General features: G+C 40.3%; 1 protein-coding gene across 2 annotated transcripts; it reads right to left on the bottom strand.

Moving 5' to 3' along the window:
• Nucleotides 1-4688: 4688 nt before the first annotated feature.
• UBE2V2 (ubiquitin conjugating enzyme E2 V2) lies at nt 4689-21267 on the bottom strand. Of its 2 annotated transcripts, none has more exons than XM_033155175.1 (4): nt 21190-21267; nt 13669-13814; nt 8072-8197; nt 4689-5567 (listed from the first exon to the last, which is right to left on the bottom strand). In XM_033155175.1, the coding sequence occupies exons 1-4, from the start codon at nt 21203-21205 to the stop codon at nt 5421-5423; spliced, it is 435 nt and encodes a 144-aa protein (XP_033011066.1). In that variant the 5' UTR covers nt 21206-21267; the 3' UTR covers nt 4689-5420. The 2 variants fall into 2 exon arrangements, with proteins under 2 accessions (XP_033011066.1, XP_033011067.1); XM_033155176.1 differs by lacking the exon at nt 21190-21267 and adding an exon at nt 14223-14345.
• Between the last annotated feature and the right edge of the window lie 1337 nt (nt 21268-22604).

Below are 22604 nucleotides of genomic sequence, written 5' to 3'. Positions count from 1 at the left end.
GGGATGCGCTGTGGATTGGTCTCCAGAGAAGGAGGCAAACAAATAGGCAGTGGGAAAAGGTTATAATAAGGTGCTGTGTGCTCTCAGGTGGGGAGTTGCACTGGCTATTTTATCTAAAGGTTCCACCAATTCAGTGTCTGAAGCAGGAAGGTGACAAAAGAAAACATTGTTGGGTGCACAGCCCACCTACCTAACCTTGAAGCTTCAAAGCAATAAGGTCATTATTACTTTGGTTTAATTGTAGGACATTATTGCTTCATTTTAAGAGACAGGGAACAATGCATGGATAGGTAGTGCTTCACATATACCTTTGGATACAGATAATGGGTGGCATTCAATGTATTCACAGTTTTAAATAATCATTTACTATTTTTGATTATTATTATTATTATTATTATTATTATTATTATTATTTAGAGGGGAAATCTAAACTGCTTCCTAAAAAAAAGTCCAAGCAGTGTGCAGATTCTGTTATATAGAAAGGGTGATTAAAATGAAGACACCAATAAAAACAAACATGAAGAAAGCTATCATTAAAAACAAAGCACAATAAAAAATTAAAACAAATGTAAACTAAAGCATGTGTCTGGATAGGCTTACTAGAACAGAAAGGTTTTCAACAGCTGTCTAAAACAGTACAGTAAAGGCACCTGCCTAACGTCAAGTGGCAGGGAGTTCCACAGCATATGCTGCCATGCTAATATACACTTGGGGTAGTAGAGAGGAGACAAACCATAGTTGGGGAAACACCTCTGAATCTGCTCAATAGATATTTTATCTACATATTCTCTGAGAGCAGGAATGCTAAATATCCCTTGCACCATATCGCAGCTCTGTGTTTACTGTAAACTGAAAAACAGCAACAAGACTGCATGTTTACATACAGGGCCTTAGATTCAAGTTCCACAGCTTTCCAGCAGCCTGGCTGTTTATACAGTAGGAAAACAATAGACGAATGATGCAACGGTTCAGACTGAACAACACGACAGAGACCCAGAGTCTCCGTGGCCATAGTGTGATCTTGCAGTTACCTTTCAGGCAGCCCTTGAATTATGGGAGAAATGGAAGGGTGTGGCCTTTAAAAGCCACTTCTAACCCCTTGACCTTTCTTAGGAGACGTTAAAAGTTTTGTGATAATTCTTATCTATTCCATTTACACAAAACTTTCAGAGTAAATGTGTGATGTTGTGCAAAACAGTTTTTCCTTTAGGCATGCTGCCGTGGGAATATGGCATTCTCAGCTATGTTAGGAGGGAGGGGGAGAAAGAGATAGAAGCTCTATCTTAATTTCTGCTTCAGAATAAAGATGGCAAACCTGAGGATACTTAGGGCACAAACATTGAATCTTCCATCATAACCAGCACACAATAAGTGTTTGACAACTTTAACTTTAAAATCATTTACCAAGAAGTACTGGGGTGATATTTAATATGATTAGCTCACAATGAAGAGGTTGCAGAAACATGGAAGGTGGTAGTGGCACATTACCAAGAATATCACTTCAACTAGAACTCTGCATATGCCCTGAAACTAAGCATTTATTTTGGCTTTGTTCTGTGTAAAAGAGTGCAGTACTATTGCAAACAAACGGAGACAGTGGTATAAGGTCAGTCCCGTGAGGGAAAGCTGTAGTGGCTTAATTCAAATCTCAAACAGCCTTTGCACAAGTCACAAGTTGGTCTCTAAGGTGCTATTGGAAGGATTTTTTTATTTTTTATTTTGTTTTGACTATGGCAGACCAACACAGCTACCTACCTGTGGCAGAAAGGTTAATTATATATCCTGAATTTCTGTATCTAATGCTAACAGACGCTCTTATTTCTTACTAAGAACCTAGAAAGAGGCATCCTCCACCAAACATCTTCCCCTGTAACTGGATTAAGTCTCTAAATATGCATTTCCCCTGAAACATTTCTAATCACCTGGCTGTGACATCTGATTGACTTGTTGGCAATTTGCTACTTGTATCTTTTAAAAGTCCCTTCTGTCCAGTCCTGCCCTAGTCTTTGTGTTGGAGCTAATTTTATTTATTTATAAATAAATAAATAAATAAATAAATAGATAAATAAATAAATAAATAAATAAATAAATAAATAAATAAATAAATAAATAAATAAATGGCATTATTTATTTAACGCCAGTTAGGAAGCTTAATTCCTATAATTAGGTGCCTCTCAGTTCCCGCGTTGTTCAGTATCCTACCCAGGACACTGATCTACATTTGGGGGGTCCTCCAGAAGGCTTTTCTGCACCACTCTTTTTCCAAGCTTGCTCTCGCTCCATAGATACTTGCAGAAGCAAGACTTCTTCAGTCTAGCTAGACTCCTTACACCCCTGCCTCCCTGCTCCATTCCTTTGCTTCTCAGCAGATAGTTTTCTCTTCAGGTCAGTCAGAACTCTTTCAAAGAGCACAAAATACCATTATTGCCCCCAAAACCCTTTTTTAAAAAATTGAACTTTTTTGGAGGATCCCAAAGAACCCAGAGTTGAGCAGATTTAGCTCAAGGATGACCTACAAATGCTACCCTATCTCCAACCACCTTATCATAGCTTGAGCCTAGAAAACTGTATGCACCAGACATCCAGGAAGATTAGCCCTCAACTGCCTTTGCCAATAACTCTCAACCTAGCCATGACAGTGCATGTATAAGTCACTGTGAAATTCAGACTTCTCTCCGCCCTTCATCCCACAGGACAGGTAACTGTAGGATCTTGCTTCTTCTCTCTGCCTTTCTCATTTTCCTGATCTCTACAAACACAAAATCAGTTATTTCCTTTTGAGCTTCTCCCCCTGGTGGCTTTAGAACTGCACAGCATTCAGTCTGGTGCCTTAGTGCCCACCTATACCATGTAAGGCAAGCTCTCGTAGGAACACAAGAAGAGTCCAGCTGGATCTAGCCTATGAGTGCCTATGAAAATCCCAAAAGCAGGACTTAAGAGCAACCCATTTGAGTTTCTCTAATTTTCAGAGGTGACTACCAGCTGCAATAGAATTCTATGATAGGAACTGTTTAAGCTTATGGTCCAGGAGTCTTTTGATGGCAACCTTTGCTTGTCTCACCGTCAATTCGATGCGGATGCACGAACATGATTATGCAAGACCACAGTAATACACTGACAACATGTTTACAGAAGGCACCATCCCTCCGTTAAGGGATGAAGTTTATTTCGTTCAACATTTGACACTGACATTAAACTTATTGAAGCCCACGCTCTTCGAGAGACAAAGTATTCTTGTTGTTGCTATTGTTGAAATTGTTTCAATATTTTATACAAAGTTTATAAGGTTTCCATACAAAAAGGTTTATAATGTTTAAGGCAATTGTTGCAAAGGTTTTTTGCCTCATGACATGCCCTACCCATAAAAGTGGTCGTGTTTGCCCACTCGAAGAAATGATTCCCCGCACATGATTGAAGTATGCAAACACCCTGCTCATCTAATAGTTGGTTTTACATTTAATAAATAAAAAAGGGGGAGATGTAGGGAATATGGCCGGATTGGCGCTGGCAAACGTAGATTCCGCCAAGGTTAGAAATACAGCGCTGGCAAACCACGCTGACCCTGGAACGTCAGGATGGGAGACACAGGTCAGCGGGACAGCAAAACAAAGGAGTGGTGGGAAAGTACTGGAAAGTCACAAGTTGAGCATGGGAGGGGTGCATGAGAGGCATGGATGAGCACGTACGCAATGGAGATGTCATGTGGGAAAGTTTTGGGGTGTTGCCGGGGTGCCCTGTGTAGGAGCATGTCCTTATATGGTGTGGATGTACCACCATTGGGTTATATGTTTCCTTATTTGGTCCTTGAAGTTGTTCCTGTGGGACTAATCATTAACCAGTGTGAGAGATTGCTAATAAAAGGGAGCCCTCGGGTGTGGCTCGGGGTTGCCTTCCCATTGATACCATCCTGTCATCACGTCATTTCTTTGCCGGTGCAACACCACTGGTATGTTCTTTTTGCTGGAGAGGTCATCTGTGCACCTGTCCGTGCAACTGGATTTATTTTTTAAATGATTATTTTAGGGCAGCCAATCCAAGAACTGCAATACTGCTCCTCTAAGCCTCCCAAACCTTCTAGCAGCAACACCAAAGTACTTAAAGTAGCATTGAAATACTTACCAACAGTTTTCTTTTCCCCTATTATCACAGGGTTGGTTGTATTCAATAGCTGAGTACTGTATAAGACTTCAGTCATTAGAATAAGGAGAGAAGCAATTTTCAGTGATTTCCCCCTGTAGCTTCAAGTGTTCCCCCTACATCTAATCTGAAGGGTCCCTTCCCAAGCCCAAAATTGCTCCCTTAACCATTCAACTAACAGACGTTGTAGTGTCAACCTGAGTGACACTGTGGAATATAACCCATCACTTTTAATAGCAAACCTGCTTTTTAAAAAAAGCAATAAAGCATTGCAATGAGACACATGGGCATGAGCAGTTATAAAACAGTAAAGTTACAACTAGGTGTCCATTCTGTCTTCAATATTTTGTGTTTTGTCTTAAAAATTATTACACATGCAGAACCTAACTTGTGCCTAAACTAAGGATCTGGCCTGGCTGAAATCACTTCAACTGCCTAAGATATAAGTGAGTGAGTGGAACACTGCCATAGATTAGGAGCAACATCTGACCTCTTAGTGCTGCAAGGTAGAACTGGCATAACTTAAACAGACAGATAAGCACAGCCTCAGATACTTTCCACATTTTATTTACATTTGAAGACTAATTTTATTCTCAATCACATATCCATACACCTATTTTCCTTTTTTGTTTTGCTTCACTAAAACTTAAATGCATGGTTTATTAGAACAAAGACTGTAAACAAATATTTGCAATGTCCATTACATGTAACACACAGGAGCCGCTTAAAAGAAAATCATTTCCCCATTTTATAAATACAAGTATCAAAACAATCCTGACCGTATTCTGTGACACTACTAGCAGTCAGCACCCACACCTTTGCAAAAATTAAACAAGTTGAGCAATGGTATTTGCAGTACCTGCTACTGAAACAAATTTATCTGCAGCTCTTTTACTAAAGCAAGATGGATAAAGCATGCCATTTGTATTTTTTTCTTCTTGAGAAAAGGTTTTCTGAAACATTATTCCACAGCAACCTGACACTTCCTGTCATGCTTTCATCTTGAAACACCGGAGCTCCAATTTTAGGCTACTTCAGGTTTATGCTTAAAATTATAGTGCCTTGGTAAAGAGGAAAAATAATTGTGCTGCCTTTTTTCTCTCTCTGATTGTGCCTGAAAACATATGGGGCATACATATACATATATATATATTCTTTCAAATGTCCAGATCACGTACACCAGCAGAAACTCTTAATGTGTGGGTGGTTTGCATTGTGAGATTGAATCAAGACATTAAACATAAGTAGAAGTTGTTTAAGACAAGTTTGGGATTCAGCTAAAATTAATTGTTATAAGTTTGTCCTTCTGGAGGTTGTGGAAGCTTCATATTTTCTTTGGACATCATTAGACGCCTTAGCTCTTGAAGTACAACTTTAATGCTATAAGAATTTTGCCATTTTGCTAACACTGGTATGCTTCGTGCATCCACCTGTAAGGAAAGAAAGTGTACATTTAAGTAAGGCACGTAAAATAACCAATTCCATAACTGTGGTAGGATGCTTGCATTGAGTTTTCAGACAACCTAAACACCAGCCACCTGCTCTTATGGCCTGGTGCTAACACTAGCTGCACTAGTACATAAGTGGTAGGAATGAGGCCTTAATTATCACTGTGACTCATCATAAACTGCCATGGATACAAATGTCAAGGATGAGAATTTGTGGCTCCTTTTGAATTTTTTTTAGTTTTTATAGCTATTCAGGGAAAGTTTTCAAAACATATGGCATCTCCCACTAAACAGTTCAAGAGGAGGAAGGCAGGTGAAAATAATGTTTTGTCATATCTCATGGATAGGTTAGTAAAAACTGACCATTTTGGCTTAGCAACATAGTCAACAGAAACATGTAAATGTCAGCATGCATCAACTAATTAATTATTGGATAGTGCAGCAGCGATTTAACCTCTCTATTAATTCATCCTTAAAAAAACAGGCCAACTATTCTGTCTCTTAGGAATAATTTGAGTTTGGATAAAATTCAAGGAACTTAGAATAGACACTTGCAGCTGTTGGAATTTAAAACAGAAACTATTGCAATGAATCTGCAAGGTAACAAAGAATACTGTTTTTTAGTAAGTAAAGAATGCATGCACCCCTAAAGGCCATGGAAAAATAAGCAACCCTACAGAAAATGTGTTTATAGATCTGGGATATACAACAGTCAAGATCTCACAGTACTTCCACAATGAATTTTTACACTATAGGACATTCTATAGAGCAGTGTTTCCCAAACTTGGGTCTCCAGCTGTTTTTGGACTACAGTTCCCATCATCACTGACCACTGGTCCTGCTAGCTAGGGATGATGGGAGTTGTAGTCCAAAAACAGCTAGAGACCCAAGTTTGGGAAACACTGCTATAGAGGGTCTGTATTGAGGGTGGCTAGCCACAGGCCACCAAGTAAATTTCTGCCGCTGTCCCCCACACTGCCAAGTCCCTAATTAAAAATAAAAACAAATGTGACAAGGGGCTGTGGAGGATGGGTAAACCTCTCTGCCCACCCCAGCAGTCTCACAGTAGTTTCAATCATCTGATGAGCAGGGAAGGGGCAATAGGGCCCTTTCTCAATCAGATGGCACGAGTCAGACCCACATGAGCAATGGGCCCTGTACATTTGTGCATGCATGTGAGCAGCCACACCACCTCCTGACATTCAGCCTCGAGTGTTGGCCAAGAGGAAATGTAGACCTTGGATGACACACACACACACACACACACACACACACAAATGTTAGCCACCCCTGATCTATACAGAATATTTTAGAGCTAGGTCACAGTTCTTCCTAACAAAATTCCAATATAACTAAGTTTGTTTGGGATTCATCAGTTCAGTTTTTACCTGACTGTTCACTCAAAAATCAGCAACCTACTTGCAAGTCTCCCATTTAATAGATTTTCAGTCCATTACACTGAAATCAATGGCCTACTCAACTGGGGAGGAAACCAACACAACTGATACAGAGCAAGCACAGACCACAGATGTGTTGTTGCTTTGAATTTACTCCTGTACAGTGGTACCTTGGGTTACATACGCTTCAGGTTACATACTCCGCTAACCCAGAAATAACGCTTCAGGTTAAGAACTTTGCTTCAGGATAAGAACACAAATCATGCTCTGGCGGCGCAGCAGCAGTGGGAGGTTCCATTAGCTAAAGTGGTGCTTCAGGTTAAGAACAGTTTCAGGTTAAGAACGGACCTCCGCAACAAATTAAGTACGTAACCAGAGGTACCACTGTACTTGACTGAGAGATACTCAAAGGATCATTTTCACTGGGCAACCTCTGCAGCTTTAGTTGGATTGACCATAATAGAAACACGGAAGCTAAAGGGACAAAGATTGTAAATTTAATTATTTAACATGACAGCAAAGGCAAACTATAATTGATGATGTTTCCTTTAATTTGCAGTACTCCAAATTATGGCTCCAATTGTAAAATTTGAATATATGAACCCAAGGGCATGCCAAACATTACACACTTCTTAGATGAATCTCCTACACAGAGAAAGAGATTTGTGGCTTTGGCACGTTCCTATACACAAAATGTTTACTAATTTAAGAAGTTGATAATGTTGGCAGTCACAATTTTAAAAAAATTGCTTTCCATTCCTTTAACTATTTCACACCACATAAAATCGATTAAGCCTCTTGTTTTTACTGTGACTTTATAACTTTTGTATAGATCCAGACTTGGTTAGAATAGACCCCACTGAAATCAATGGGGTAAAGTAATAATGACAAACTCAAGTTTCACTGATTTCAATGGGTCTGCTCTAAAAATGACTAAATGTGGATGCAACCCCTTGTCCGTAGGTACCACCAACACATAATATGACAGCACAATTTACAAATTTATTGGGAGATTAAAAAGGAAGCAGAATCCTTAACAGCTTTTCTGCAAAAAATAAACTGGCTTGATCATTTTGCATTCCATCTTACCATTCCATTGGAATTATTTATTCCATTCATATTAATTTTAGTTACGAATCTAACTGTTGGAGGTGCTTCTGGATATTTAGGCCCACACTCTACTTTCAAGCTGTATATTCTGTTTTCATAATTTGTCTAGTAAACAGAGGAGGGGAAAAAAGAATTAATCATACTGAAAGCTAATATGCATTCCAAATAACAATACTGAAACAAAGTCAGTCATCCCCATCTCAAGGATCGTGTGCAGAGCTGTTTCAAAATTGGTAAGATTCTGCTGACCAGCTGTTTGGAAGGAAAGAGGGGTAGCAGGTGAATTCAGCTTCCTGCTCTCTCCTAACAGCTGACTGGTGAAATTTTAATATTTTTTGAAGGGCTCCATGCATGCAGACTAGCTGAAGAACATGGCTTGTATATATCCCCAGTTCTCCAGCCATCTAGAGATACGTACATAACACTAGCAGGATTGGGACAAATAAGTATCTTAAAGCAACAAAGGAAGTTCAACTTAACTAAGGCTTAGCAAGAAGAAACTGGTGTTATCATTTCATGGCAGATTTTCCCCCTTCACCTGGTAACCATTATTTCAGGTTTCTTGCCCAAAGATTTTTATAAAATGAGAAATCCAGATGTATCTTCCCCTTAATACTCACAAAACAGCCAACCTCAATGCCACTATCATTCAAAGGATCAATTTTTAATAGAGAAACTGTAAGAAATATATACATGTAAAGGCAGAGGATAGGTGGCAGAAGGCAGCCAATAACCTCAAACAGAACTTTGCAACAAACCAAAATTGAGAAGAAGGCAGCGACAGAACTTAGGATAGGCTTCTGCATATAATAATACCCTGCTTGAATGTAGTTGCTGAGAGACAGAGGAAGGTAATCACGCTTGCTTTCCGAACTGAACTGTGCTTGAGTAAAGAAGCCCAATACCCATAATAGTGGAAAGACCTTCCACAAAACATCACCCATGCAATTAAAAAGCTTCTTCACTTTGACATATGAGAAACTATCTCCTCCTACTTTCCACATGTGTTGCAGTAGCCTTGTGGATCCTGTGCCTGTATATACATACCTAGTTCACAACGACCCCACTCAAGGCATCTCACTGATCTGAAATACAATGTTGGTTCCTTCACAACACCTGTCAGCCCTAAAAACAATATTTAACTCTTTTATTATTTCACTAAGTAAAGTGGCTTATCATTAAAATTAAAATTATGTTCTAGTTTATTAATTACTGAAGAATCTGAATTGTAGACTATATGACATTGTCAAAACTACCTTATGACTCATTCAGATCTCAGTGTGGATGAAGTACTCAAATTACTGAACACTCCGAACAAATATGCATGTATCAAATTAATCTGGGAAAATTGTGACCAGGGGTCAGTCCAGTAATCAGACAGTGCAATTTCATCTTGATTGCTTAAAGACTAAAACAACTAGGAGTAGCAGGGAAACAGAAGTGTGAGAGGCTGCAGGAGGAATGGAAGAATGAGGAATTCCTGCTGGGCAAGTATTCCACGCACAGACAGGCACAACTGGGTATAATTCATAAGTGGTAATTTTGTTGTGGGTTCTATTATGGTTGCATTTGAATTTTTATAGGTCACCTTGAAGGCTTCACAGTAGGAAGGTGACAAAGAACTGTTTTAAATGAAACCGCATATAGCTTTTTTGGCGGGGGACGACGACGACGACTATATAGATATGAGAATTCCCTTCATGAATGTTCTACATTGGGGTGGAGAACCTCTCTCTCCGTGAAGGTCACATTCTCTCATGAGCAACCTTTGAAGGCAGGCAAAATGCCAGTGGTGCATGCAGCCAGATGCAAAACTGAGTGGGAACTTAGGCAAAAGTCAGCAGAGCAGTGGCTATGACTCGTTACCCCATTCAGTAGATTACATTTCAGCCATGCAAAAGTCAGCTTTCTACACACCCAAACACCTACCTCTATCCAGGCAATCAAGAGCCATTATCACAATTCAAACATACATCCCCCCCCCCTTTCAGGCAACAGCATGTGAGAAGCACACAAGAAGTGTTGGTAAGGGGTGTGGACAAGGGAGGGTCCCAAGGTCCAGAGTCTTGGAGGGGCTGAGATTCACTACTGCTGCTCAAAAACCTACTGGGCTCAGTGCTCAGTGACTATCCGAACTAACTAAATTAAAACCAGTGTGGTGTAGTGGTTAGGAGCGGTAGTCCCATAATCTGGTGAACTGGGTTCGCGTCTTCTCTCCTCCACATGCAGCTGCTGGGTGACCTTGGGCTAGTCATACTTCTTTGAAGTCTCTCAACCTCACTCACCTCACAGAGTGTTTGTTGTGGGGGAGGAAGGGAAAGGAGAATGTTAGCCGCTTTGAGACTCCTTCGGGTAGTGAAAAGCGGGATATCAAATCCAAACTCCTCCTCCTTCTTCTTCTTTCCCTATCCCATAGATGCAGTATCTCTTCATCTTCAGAGAAGACAGAAGCTGTCCACAGCATTTTAGTATATAATTTCCCATCACTTACCCAGACTGCTTCTTACCATTTAGCTAGATTTAGCTTGAGTTCCAGGAATATTTACTATTCCTTCCACAACACTGACCAGAACACCCACAAATCCTAGCATTGCTGGGATCCCCTTTTCTCAGAAAAGACAGATTTGCCTAAGCTTTGACTACTGTGTCAAAGATGTTTAAGTAAGCACATTGACAGGTCAGTTTTGGGGAAACAGAACTAGAATTGCCTTGCATTAGCTGCTCTCAGTCTCTACATATAAATAATTACTGGTAATGCAACTAAATGCAACTAAAATAATGGGATCAAAACAAATTCAAATTGATACTAACTTTAGGACATTCAGTGTGCGTGATGCAGAAAAAATGATTGATGCTGCTCCACAACAATGCTGCTAATTTTATGAATGATCTTCAAAACTAAAATAAAAGGAAACCAGTCCTAATATTAGTACCAAATCCTCTCTTTTAGTCAGAATTTATTCTTGGCATATAGAAGCTTCCTCCAGATTTGCAGTTCACCACGACCTCTTCCTACTACTGTTCCCATGATTTCTTGTATTTTACTCCTTGGGTATGTTCCTGCCCCCGCCCCCCATGCTACCTAGAAACACACATATGCACTGAAAATTATAGGAGGGTGAGGGGAGAAGAGTTCACTCCAATTCCCCGGGAATTGAAGAAAATGAAGTGCAAGTGCCAGAAGATAAGAACATCCTAAGGAGAAACACAAGTGAAGAAGCCCTCTGTTTGCAAAACTGGCAGATTAATAAAAAATAAAAAGACACACATTTGGCCAAAGTATAATGCATGTTGAATCTACAAGAGAAAGCTGAGCATCTAGCTATGTCTGAAAATTGTGGCAGATCATACAATATGTGTAACTGTGCAAAGTCTGGAGATTAAGTTTTTCTAACCCTATTCTTTGCTATCCAGAAAACTTGGTTATATACTCTATGCTAGAATCACAGAAGCCAGTATAACAAGTTACTGCAGGCATAACCCCATGTTCAAGGCTACCATTCATACCAAATAGCTTAACCAGTCAGATAATCTAGCCCGTTTTCTTACTAAAGGCACCTGGGTGGGCTACCCAAAGCCAACTTCCACCTTACCACCAGTGGTAGATCTGAAAAACCACCGTCTCAACCATGGCTCACTAACTGAAGACCCCGTCCAGTGCAGCATCTCACTGAGCTGGCTTAGCAACAGGCATTGTGTTTATTTTAATGAACTGAACAGAATGAAATACTATGAGTCATAGGGGTGTGGAGAGTGTGTGTATGAACTTAACAGTGCTTATTTTTAGCTGCTATTTATAGATTATAAATGACATATTGATTTGTTAATCATATGACTTTTGCTGTAATTGTGATGTTTACCTTATTTTTTAGTTGCTGCTTTGTTAATAGTGTTTTATAGACTATAATGGTATATTGGTTTGTTAATTATTTTATATGATTAATGCCATACTTCTGGTGTTCTATTATGCTCTATTGATATTTACTGTTTGTAGGCCGCTTTGTGATTCATTTGAATGTAAAATGGCAAAGAAATACAGTCTATCTTAACTTTGCCTATAGGCAGAAAACAGTTACATATCTGCCCAATTCCTGGATGCCCATAATATTCCATATTCCATATTAATTATATTAATTATATTATATTATATTATATTATATTATATTATATTATATTATATTATATTATATTATATTATATTATATTACAGCAATGTCAGCCATACAATATGCAGATACCTGATTTTCAAAGACTAATTGTGTCTGGGGTAAAGCAAGGGTAGGGGCTGCCTTTGGAGTGCATGGCAAGAGGAGCCAAGCCAAAAAGCCACAGTATCCTGAAGTGATCCAGATGTTGCTGCTACTCCAACCTTCTCAAGCCAAGACACACCTGGAAGGCTAAGGTTCAAAGGGAAAGCCAGAGCACATTGTTGGCGTATGGAATGGGTGGAGAGAAGGTAGACCAGGCTTTACTGATGGATCTCTAGCTAATTTGCAATAGATTGGCAAAGGCTTCTGCCTCCTAACAGCATAAAATAAAACAAAAATACTTTCCCCACCTACAGTAGGCTGTTGAAACCTAATCAGGTATGGACTTGTGTTAAAAACTGAGCTCAGTTCAGTTCCAGTACTGAAAACAAATTTGAAAGGTTCAGAATGTCATTGGGGCATACTGGGTTCTTTATTAATGGCTGAATCGCTTTTGCACTAAGCTGTTGGGAGTAGATCCTGGGGTTATAATACAAAACAAATGAGATGTGACTAGCATGATACCAGGCTTTGCTGCCAACATGCAGGTCTTAAAGGGAAAGGAGGGGAAGGCAACACAACTCTGTGTACACCAGATAGGCATGTCAACTGTCACCATCCACATCAGGTTACTTTGTTGGTTATGCCTGCACATACAAGCACACATAAAACTAAAGGAAGGGAGAATATTTGGTGCCATAAGCTCAGTGTGACTAACAGGCACACACTGAAGTGGTATATTATAAGTCAAAAACTAAAACAGATTATTTCATGTTTCTAAAGGTCCAAACTGTTTCTTGGCAGAGCTGAAATTGTTGTTTAAAGAGGCATAGCTCATATCATCAACGTGTTGTTTGAATGCATGCAACAAAAATATGCATCTGTGCTGGGCCACAATTGCATACTACTGAATATGCATTTGGAGCACTTCAACTTGAGCAGGAGTAACCATGAGACACTGTCATCTGAATATAGATTTGATAGTCTTCAATAAAATGTAATAAAAATACCATTGTCCTTAATGTTACAATTATGTGGCTCACATATTGACCCTGGGCCTATAAGAAACCATTCCACACCTTTCTACCAATGTTACCAATTGTGAAAAAGCAAGGTTAGCTATAGGGCTAACTTCTGTTATAGCTTAAAAGATTCCTAATTGGGCTGAATACAATTAAGTTATACAGTACTCTGAATAATCCACTGAAATTGATGAGTCTACTCTTTAACTTAGTTGATCCACCCCATAGCATAACCCATAGCTAACAACCATGCATTGCAAATGTCTGAAACGTTCCACTAAATGAAGATTTAACTTATAGCACTGACCCTTGGTGGTCCAATAATCATGCCCGTCCACCTTGTAAGTGTCATGTCTTCGTCATCTTCGAGGCCCCAGCTTACTGTACCATCTCCTACTCCTTTCTGACCTTCTTCAAGTTCTTCCAACAAGCGAAAATTACGAGGGACTTTAACTATTTGAAAAAAGTAAAGCAATGTAAATAGCAATGTTCAAAATCACAGCTGATCTCGTCACGTCTTAGCATGAAGGCCTGGTTGAGCCAACTAAAAATTCCACACCTGAGAATTTATAAATATAACACATTTTACTAGTATACATATTGAATTTAACCAATGTGAAAAACAAACTTATTTCCACTTATGAAGTATCATACAACTTGGAATCTTAAATTCCTCAGCAATGTAAAATTATTTGGATGCAGATTTGATTTTCTTATGGGTCTTTTTTTTTAAGTGACAGTCTAAAATACATGATCAAATTTCATATCTGGAAGTCATATACAGCCATAATTTTCACCATTTAGTTCATCAATTTTCTGCTTCAGAAAGTAAGTTTTAATATATAGAGCTATGACAGTTACCTCAGCGTTACAACAGTAAGCACTACTCAGTCATTACTTCTCTGCGGAATACTGGTTACATTCAGACAATCCTTTATCAGTTTAAGATGAAATAAGCGGCTCTTATTTTTAGCTGTAAGTCATCTTGAGTCCCATTAGAGGAAAAGGTGGGATATAAATAAATATATAATAATAATTATTATTATAGTAGTAATAAATATGAGTCTTTGCCCAAACACTCAGCTTATTTGCTCCTCCCTCTGCAGCATAAGCAAACCCAAAAAATTATGGTCACCATATTTGAAACAAGCTAGAATATTAAATCATACTTTAAGTGGGTTAACTGTCTTAGCTTGTTTCAAAGCTCGTAACCCTAGTTTCCGAGGGCACTGTGGTTCATTAGGTGCTTCCTGGTTCGACTGCTTACATCGCAAACAGATAAACAAAGGAGCTAAATGCATGGGGTACGGGCTTGTTTGTTTAGCACTTAATCCTGCTTTTCACTATATGTCTCACAGCAATTTACAGAAAATCAATGATATTATTCGTTATCTTTTATTATAAAGCCAATATCATCATCTGAACTGGTCCTAGTCACACATAAAAAGGTAAAGGCACCCCTGACCATTAGGTCCAGTCGTGTCCCACTCTGAGGTTGCAGCGCTCATCTCGCGTTACTGGCCGAGGGAGCCGGCATACAGCTTGCAGGTCATGTGGCCAGCATGACAAAGCCGCTTCTGGTGAACCAGAGCAGCGCACAGAAATGCCATTTACCTTCCCGCTGGAGCGGCACCTATTTATCTACTTGCACTTTGACGTGCTTTCAAACTGCTAGGTGGGCAGGAGCTGGGACCGAGCAACAGGAGCTCATCCAGTCGTGGGGATTCGAACCGCCGACCTTCTGATCAGCAAGCCCTAGGCTCTGTGGTTTAACCCACAGCACCACCCACGTCCCACATACTGCATATTTAATAAGAATATTGCGCACACAAATTCTAATTGAGATGAATTTCAGAACTAGAAGGCATTTAAGAAATATTGCAATTGTCTGACTAAACAACAGTTCAGAGTAGAAATCAGTTACTTCCCATTTAGTAACAAAAATAAAAATACAGGAAAGCATTCATTTCTCGTGGAGGACTGGTTGTATGAAAAGGATTAGAGAAGCAAATTCACAATACACCATTTCCCTACAAATAAAAGGATGCATTTCAAAATATGATCCAAATCCACAAACTGTACTGGCAGCTCAAACGACTGTATCAGGTTACTAAAGCAGGTATGTACATATCTACCGGTAATTCCTTGCATAGGTCAAACAATTATGCAATGCCTGCCCTAAGTTGCTTTGACCACAAGCATGCTCATGTGGCTATTTTGAGAGAGAAAAGTGCTAAGGGATTTTAACAGATAATATCTCCAAGACTTCTAAATACCAAAGATGCTGGAGATCCTAAGTGTGCATTCATTATGCTGAAATATAGCAATGGGAGATAATGAGTTGACCTATGCCATACTGTGATATCACACAACCTATAAAGGAATACACTGTAGATTCCAATACAGTTACAAAAACCTGAGCAGGAAATAATAACCATGGGAGGGTTATCACCATTACTGGCCATTTTTCATTCTTAAAGCTTCCCCACAGCACTCTGCTTCAAGCAGGACTACAAATATACTTGACTTCAAAAGAAAAGGGGAAGTTAAATAAACCAGGATTTGACCCACTATAAACAAAGCTGTAATTCCCTATGCACTCTCTCCAGGACGTATGACTAAAATCAGCTTAAGCATACACACAACCAAAAGCATGCTTTACACTAGCCAATAAGTAGTTTCCCCTTACACACCAAAATATCTCCTTTCCATAAGTGCCCTGCTATAGTTTCCAACTAAGATTAAGAATGCCCAATGGTTGCCATGGAAAACAGTTTTTTAATTAGAACCCCTCACAATACAGCAATGTATTGCAGACTAAATTTTAAAATTGCTCTCATGCTGTAGCTGCTCACAACCTTTTTTTGAATATAAGCATATCTCCATTACCAAACAGTGAACATTTGGATAATACACAAAACATTTGTATGTATTGCTGTGCATGTGCATCCTCAGACTCACTTTCTGTACAGTGTTATTGTGCAAAGAAGAACAGATATTTCTAAACATGCAAAACTAGCATCTGATAAAGGCCAGAACCATTTTTTTCTGCATGATAATCTCTCTAATTGCAGCATTAAATATTATATTCATGTGCATCATGAAAACATAGAATCATAGAGTGGAAGGTACCCCAAGGGTAATGTAATCCAACACCCTGCAATGCAGGAATCTCAACTAAAGCATCCATAACAGGTGGCCATACAACTTTTGCTCAAAAACTTCTAAGGAAGGCAAGTATACCACCTTTCAGGGTAGTCTGTTGTACTGTCAAAAAGCTCTTTCTGACAGAAAGTTCTTCTTGGTGTTTCATCAGAATCCCTCTTCTTGTAACCTGAAGCCATTGGTTCAGGTCCTACCCTCCAGAGCAGGAGAAAACAAGCTTGCCCCATCTTCCATGCGGTATCCCTTTCAATATGTGAAGATGCCTATCATCTCTACCTGTCAGTCTCCTCTTTTCCAGGCTAAACATACCCAACTCCCTCAACTATTCTTCATATGGCTTAGTTTCCAGACTCGTGATAATCTTGGTTGCCCTACTTTGTCCACCTTCCAGTTTGTCAATATCCTCCTTAAATCTGGCACCCAGAACTGGCCACGGTATTCTAGGTGTGGTCTGACCAAGGCAAAATAGTGGTACGATGTCTTCTCTTGATCTGGCCACTATACTTCTTTTGCTGCTGCATCACACTGTGCACTCCTATTAAGTTTGTCATCTATTTCACATGCACTACTGGCAAGCCAGAAGTCCCCTATCTTACATTTGTGCAGCTGGTTCTTGCTGCCTAATTGTAGAACATGGCACTTGTCCCTATTGAAATTCATTTTGTTAGTTTTGGCTCAGTTCTCTCATCTGTTAAGATTATACAATACAATACAATACTTGAGTCCTGATTCTGTCTTCTACGGCTACCCCTCCCCCGTTTGGTGTCATCTACAAATTTGATGAGCATCCCCTCAATTCCTTCATCCAAGTCATTTATAAAGACACTGAACAACCCTGTGGCATCCCACTTTTCACTTTCCCCCCAAGATGAGGAACCATTAGTGAGCACTCTTTGGGTTCACTCAGTCAACCAGCTACAAATCCACCTAACACTCAGTCACCCCATCCAATCCACAATCCACCAACTTCCCTGCAAGAATATTATGGGGCACTAAGTCAAAAACCTAGCAGTCTCCTGCCAACCTAGCACTGAAAGCACGAAGTGCAAGTAGATAAATAGGTACCACTCCAGCGGGAAGGTAAACGGCGTTTCCGTGCGCTGCTCTGGTTCAACAAAAGCGGCTTAGTCATGCTGTCCACATGACCCGGAAGCTGTATGCCGGCTCCCTTGGCCAGTAAAGCAAGATGAGCACCGCAACCCCCGAGTCGTCCGCAACTGGACCTAATGGTCAGGGGTCCCTTTACCCTTTATGTCAAAAGCTTTACTGAAATCAAGATACACTACGCCCACAGCATTCTCATGATCAACCACACTTTTAACTCTGTCAAAAAAAGAAATGAGATTTCTCTGGCATGATTTATTTTTTAGAAACCCATGCAAAGTCTTAGTAATCAAAGAACTATTTCTTAAATTCTCACAGAACAACCCTTTACTGCTATCTATATACCAGGTCTTTTCTCACATTTTTGAAAATGGGGAGAATCTGCAGAGAACTCACCTGTTCTACAACAATTCTCAATTATTATAGGCAGAGACTTGGAGATTACACCTGCAAGCTCTTTTAGTACCCTTGAGTGCAGCCCATCAAGTACTGGAGATTTAAATTCATTTAGTAACTAGGTGTTCCCTTGCCACTCTTTTCCTATCTTGGGCTGCAGCTCCCTCATTGCATTGTTTATTCTGTTATCACCGGGTTGGTCATTGCTTTCCTTTTGGGTGAAGACAGAGGCAAAGCAGGTGCTGAGCAATTCTGCCTTCTCTCTGTGACCCAATAGCATTTCTCCATCTTCTCCATGCAGAGGACCTATACTTGCTTGTTCTTCCTTTTGCTTCGAAAATATGCCAATAAAGATTTAGTAAATTAAAATAATAACCCCAAATTAGTGGATTTTCTGTGCTGAGTGTTATCTTTGAAAGGAACTTTTCCTTGCCCCAAGGCAGATTCATAATTAGAGTATGAAATGAACTCTCATTAGCTGTTTACATTTGCGGCAGAAGCTTACGGTTCCCTTAAGAGAACACAGCTTGGAAACTGTGTTTTGTATGAAGTTTGATGGGAGCTATACAAGGCAGCTTATGGTTAATGGACAAATTAAGAAAGGCATATCAGTGATGCCCAGAGACTACCCTATTTATCTTGGAAAGACATGGTGCTAAAAACAAAATTCTGGCCTGAATTGCAGCAAACTCTGGCAAAATTCTGAATAGTTTTGTTGTAAATAAGTTGTAAATGTTTAATGGAAAAAAATAAATTATGTATGTATCAGTTTATGTTTTGTATTTCTTCAGTAACAAATAACTGAAAGGAGTTACTATTTAAAATACTGTGGCTGTATTGTTGACTGCATTTATTAAACGAGTAAAAACACCCAGGCAGTCATATGTCTGGACATATAAATACTGCTTATTTTGTTTTTTCTACATTGGCACAAATAACTGAAGATCATCATGGGATCCAATACGACATTCTATATTTTGATTGTCACTCAAGAACTTCAATGCAAAACAGCAACTTTTAGAGAATTATGTTCATGCTAACAATACTTTAAAATCCAGATTTCATGAGTATTGGGAAAGCACAACATATAAAGTTGACAAAGTGAGTTCTAATATTAACCAGATCTGTGCATAGCAACCTGCTCCACACAGAGAGCCATCAGGATATACAATTATTTCCCAGTAGAACTGGTTTTGATCTTTAAACCACTAAATGGTTTGGGACCGACTGTCTTAGTAACTTGTACTGTATTCTGTGTCCCATCACAGAATATTAAGATCAAACAAGTGTTCCCCCACTAGGTTTGGAACTCCACCCATCCCCCATCAAGCCTGGCTTATGAAGGTATTTTGTGACAAATGTTAAAATAGGGCTATGGGTGGGTTTGATATTATTAAGAGGTTTTAATTTTTATTAATGAATGCCTTTATTCAGCTAATTCCTATGTGGCTGTAACACAATTAAAAATATTTAGACTAATACATACACATGTTGTGAATCTGAAAGAAAATGCCTTTTCAAGATAACTGAATGATATGCACAGCTTCCAGGTTAAAATTATTTACAGTTTATTCAGCACAAGGTACCAACCACTGTTACAAAAACAATCACCTATTAACAGTGTTTAAATAAAAGGCTGGAATATACGAACACAAAGTCAAAATTATTTAAATACCCTTACAAGTTCAGCACCTCTCAGTGCTGTGAAAGATCCAGGTGCAAAACATATTGCCAACGATGAAAAGGAAGATAATTACAGTCCAAGCAAGTAGACCCAGGTTATTAAAGGTTATTATTTTCAAGTAAAATTCATTGGTAACACCATCTGTGATCAACAACAGACTTCAAGGACAACATGCCATAATAATTATGTGACATGTTTAAATCTCAAATGAACTTTTTAACATAATCCATAGTATAACAGTTATGCATTTTACTTCACATTAATTTTGAATAACTGCCACCCCTTGTTCACAAGCACTACTCAGCTGCAATATTTCCACTTCACCGATAACCGCATGAACTGGAAGACTGATAAAAATTTGCATTTCTAGCATTTTATGAGAAGTGGGGAGAATTGAGACACAGTATTGAAAAGCTGTGGTAGGAACTATAATAAACTGAAAGTGGGAAGAAGGGTGTGGGGAATTAGGAAGTGGGGGTGCTGAAAAGTGGGCAGTATACAAAAAAGGCAAAAAAAATGGGATTGGGATAAAAGGAGATGTAGGGAGGAAAAGAAAAAGTCACCGGAACTGTAAGGTCCAAGTATTAAAGGCTTTGGTTTCCCGTAGCCTACTGCCTCAGCAATACGATTTTAAAAAAAAAACAAAACAGAAAGTAATTTCAATACAAAGCCTCAAAGCTCATCGCTAACTGCTGACCAGCAAAACCAAATTTCCTTCTGGAGTTTTGCAGGAAATACTTCGACAAGATCACAACCTGGAAAGGAGGGAAGCCTGCCAGTAACAAAAATTCATACGCAATATTGACCTGAATTGCACAACGGACCTCATCAGCAAAAAGACTAAGACAAAACGCAGAACTTAATTACACCCTCGCATATACACTTTGTTTGTTTTTTGTTGAACGTATCTGTCCTACCCTCAGCAACCAGGAACGCCTGCACTTCTGAGTCGGCAATATTAAAAATCCACCTAAATGCCACTGGGGTCGGCTTAGTTTTCGAAGAGAGGGGGAATATTTATCAGTATTACGTTGCGGGGGGTGGGGGCGGAAGAGAGACTCAAGAAACGCCACATTTCCTCTCACCCAAACCCAACCCAAGCGAGAGGAGGAGGTCCGAAGACCCCGAATTCCACCTTCCCCCTGAACAAAAACCAACCCCAGGAGCGGAAAGCTGCCTCGGCCTCCCCATCTCCCGGCTGCACCGCCTGCCTCTGCCAACCCCGCAGGCGTTTCCTCCCCGCATCCCTTGCAGCACCAAGAGGAAGACTCCGGCCCCAGCGCCAACCCCCGCGGCCTCCCCGCCCTCCTCTCCCGGCGCCGGAACCTTGGCCCGGCTGCGCTGGCGCCGACCGCTCTCCACGGAATAATCCACGCCGGGGACCCGCCACCGGGGTCTCTAGGGAGAGAAACCCCCTCCCCGGTGCAAGCCCCCCGCCAGCCCTTCCAAGGCGCCCCCCGCCTTCCTCTCAACACAGACCTGTGGATCCGGCCATCTTGTCCAAACCCCTCCCCCACCAGCCAGGAAACACACGGGCGCCGAGCACGTGACTTCTGCTTGAGCATCACGTCACTTCCTGGAAACTAGCCCCGCCCCGCGCTGTCGTTTGTTGTTTCTGCGCGTCGAGAGGGTAGGCGGCTGCAGTTAAGGGAAGGGAAAAGACCGACCGACCGGGGTAGGTGGAGAGGAAGGGAAGTAGGTGGCCGCCTGTGCCTTCCGTAGAGAGGGGTGGAGCAATTGACAGGAGGAGAGAGCCCTCCCGGGCATTTGTCGCTCTAGTGTCGGGAGATGAGGCTGCGAAAGGGTTAATTACGGAGTTTGCTGAGGTAGCCAATGGGGTGGCCTCCAGGTGGTGGAGGACTCCAAATCCCATCAGCCCCGGCCAGTATGGCCAATAGTCAGGGATGATGGAGCTGTAGTGGAATAAAACCTTAACCTACAAAGGCTGGCTTGGTGTATTAAATGTTGGGAAACTGATATGAAATGCACACGCAGTGATAGTTGCTCACAGTACTAGTCACCACACAGATGCAGCTTAAGATCCAAATACTTTACTATGGCAGAAGATAAGGCTCAGTAAAACAGTTCTGGATATAGAGATATACGGTTTGTAGGCTTTTGCAGATACAGATATACAGTATATGGATACATACAAGTAAAAAGTATCTCTGTTGCTCCAAATAAACTCCCAACATTTCAACTTGTAACACTGCACTAGTAACACCAACGGACTGATGACTCGCAGTCTAACTGAGCTGACTTATATTAATCACATATATAGCTGGAGCACTGGGCCGCATAGCTCTCAACTTTTCCCTTTTCTTGCGAGGAATCCTATTCGGAATAAGGGAATTTCCCTTAAAAAGGGGGGGGGGGGAGTTGACAGCTATGCTAGTAGGCCGTTACCGTAGTAACTGGCTTGGCTGACCTTGCACCTGCTATTAGTTCATCCATGGAGTGATTTATGCTCATGAAGGACATTACCCCTTTTCATTTCCAGTTGCTCCAACATTAAATACTACTGTATTTAATACAATACTATTGTGTTTCATGCACAAAACAGGCTCAAAACGCTCAAAACAGAAAAGCAAGGCTATAGGTTGAATTCATACCATAACTCAAGTCCTGCGTGTTACCCTTCTTCCTGACTGTAGAGAACAAATGGGGAGTCTATGGCTCTTCAGATGTTGCTGGACATTACAACACCCACCAGCCCCAGCCTGCAAGACTCATGGTCAGGGATAATGGGAGTTAAAACTCCAACAAAGTCTGGAAGGCCTTCCCTGTAAAGAGTTAGAGAAATAACTGCTGTGTTTGTGTTAGCTTTCACTGCTTTGAATTATTTATAATTGAAGGTTTTTATCATTTACATTTTGTATTGTATATTATATTTT

This window comes from Lacerta agilis, chromosome 7 (genome assembly GCF_009819535.1).
Source record: "Lacerta agilis isolate rLacAgi1 chromosome 7, rLacAgi1.pri, whole genome shotgun sequence".
Classification (NCBI taxonomy): Eukaryota; Metazoa; Chordata; class Lepidosauria; order Squamata; family Lacertidae; genus Lacerta; species Lacerta agilis.
This window is presented reverse-complemented; position numbering and strand designations above follow the sequence as displayed.

Excerpts from the sequence above, each read along its gene's own strand:
- UBE2V2 (XM_033155175.1), bottom strand. Across the intron at positions 8,198-13,668 it reads TGATTATTGGACCACCAAGG|ACAAATTATGAAAACAGAAT; the intron begins GTCAGTGCTATA and ends TCTGTTTACTAG. Across the intron at positions 5,568-8,071 it reads TAAATAATTCCAATGGAATG|GTGGATGCACGAAGCATACC; the intron begins GTAAGATGGAAT and ends CTTTCCTTACAG.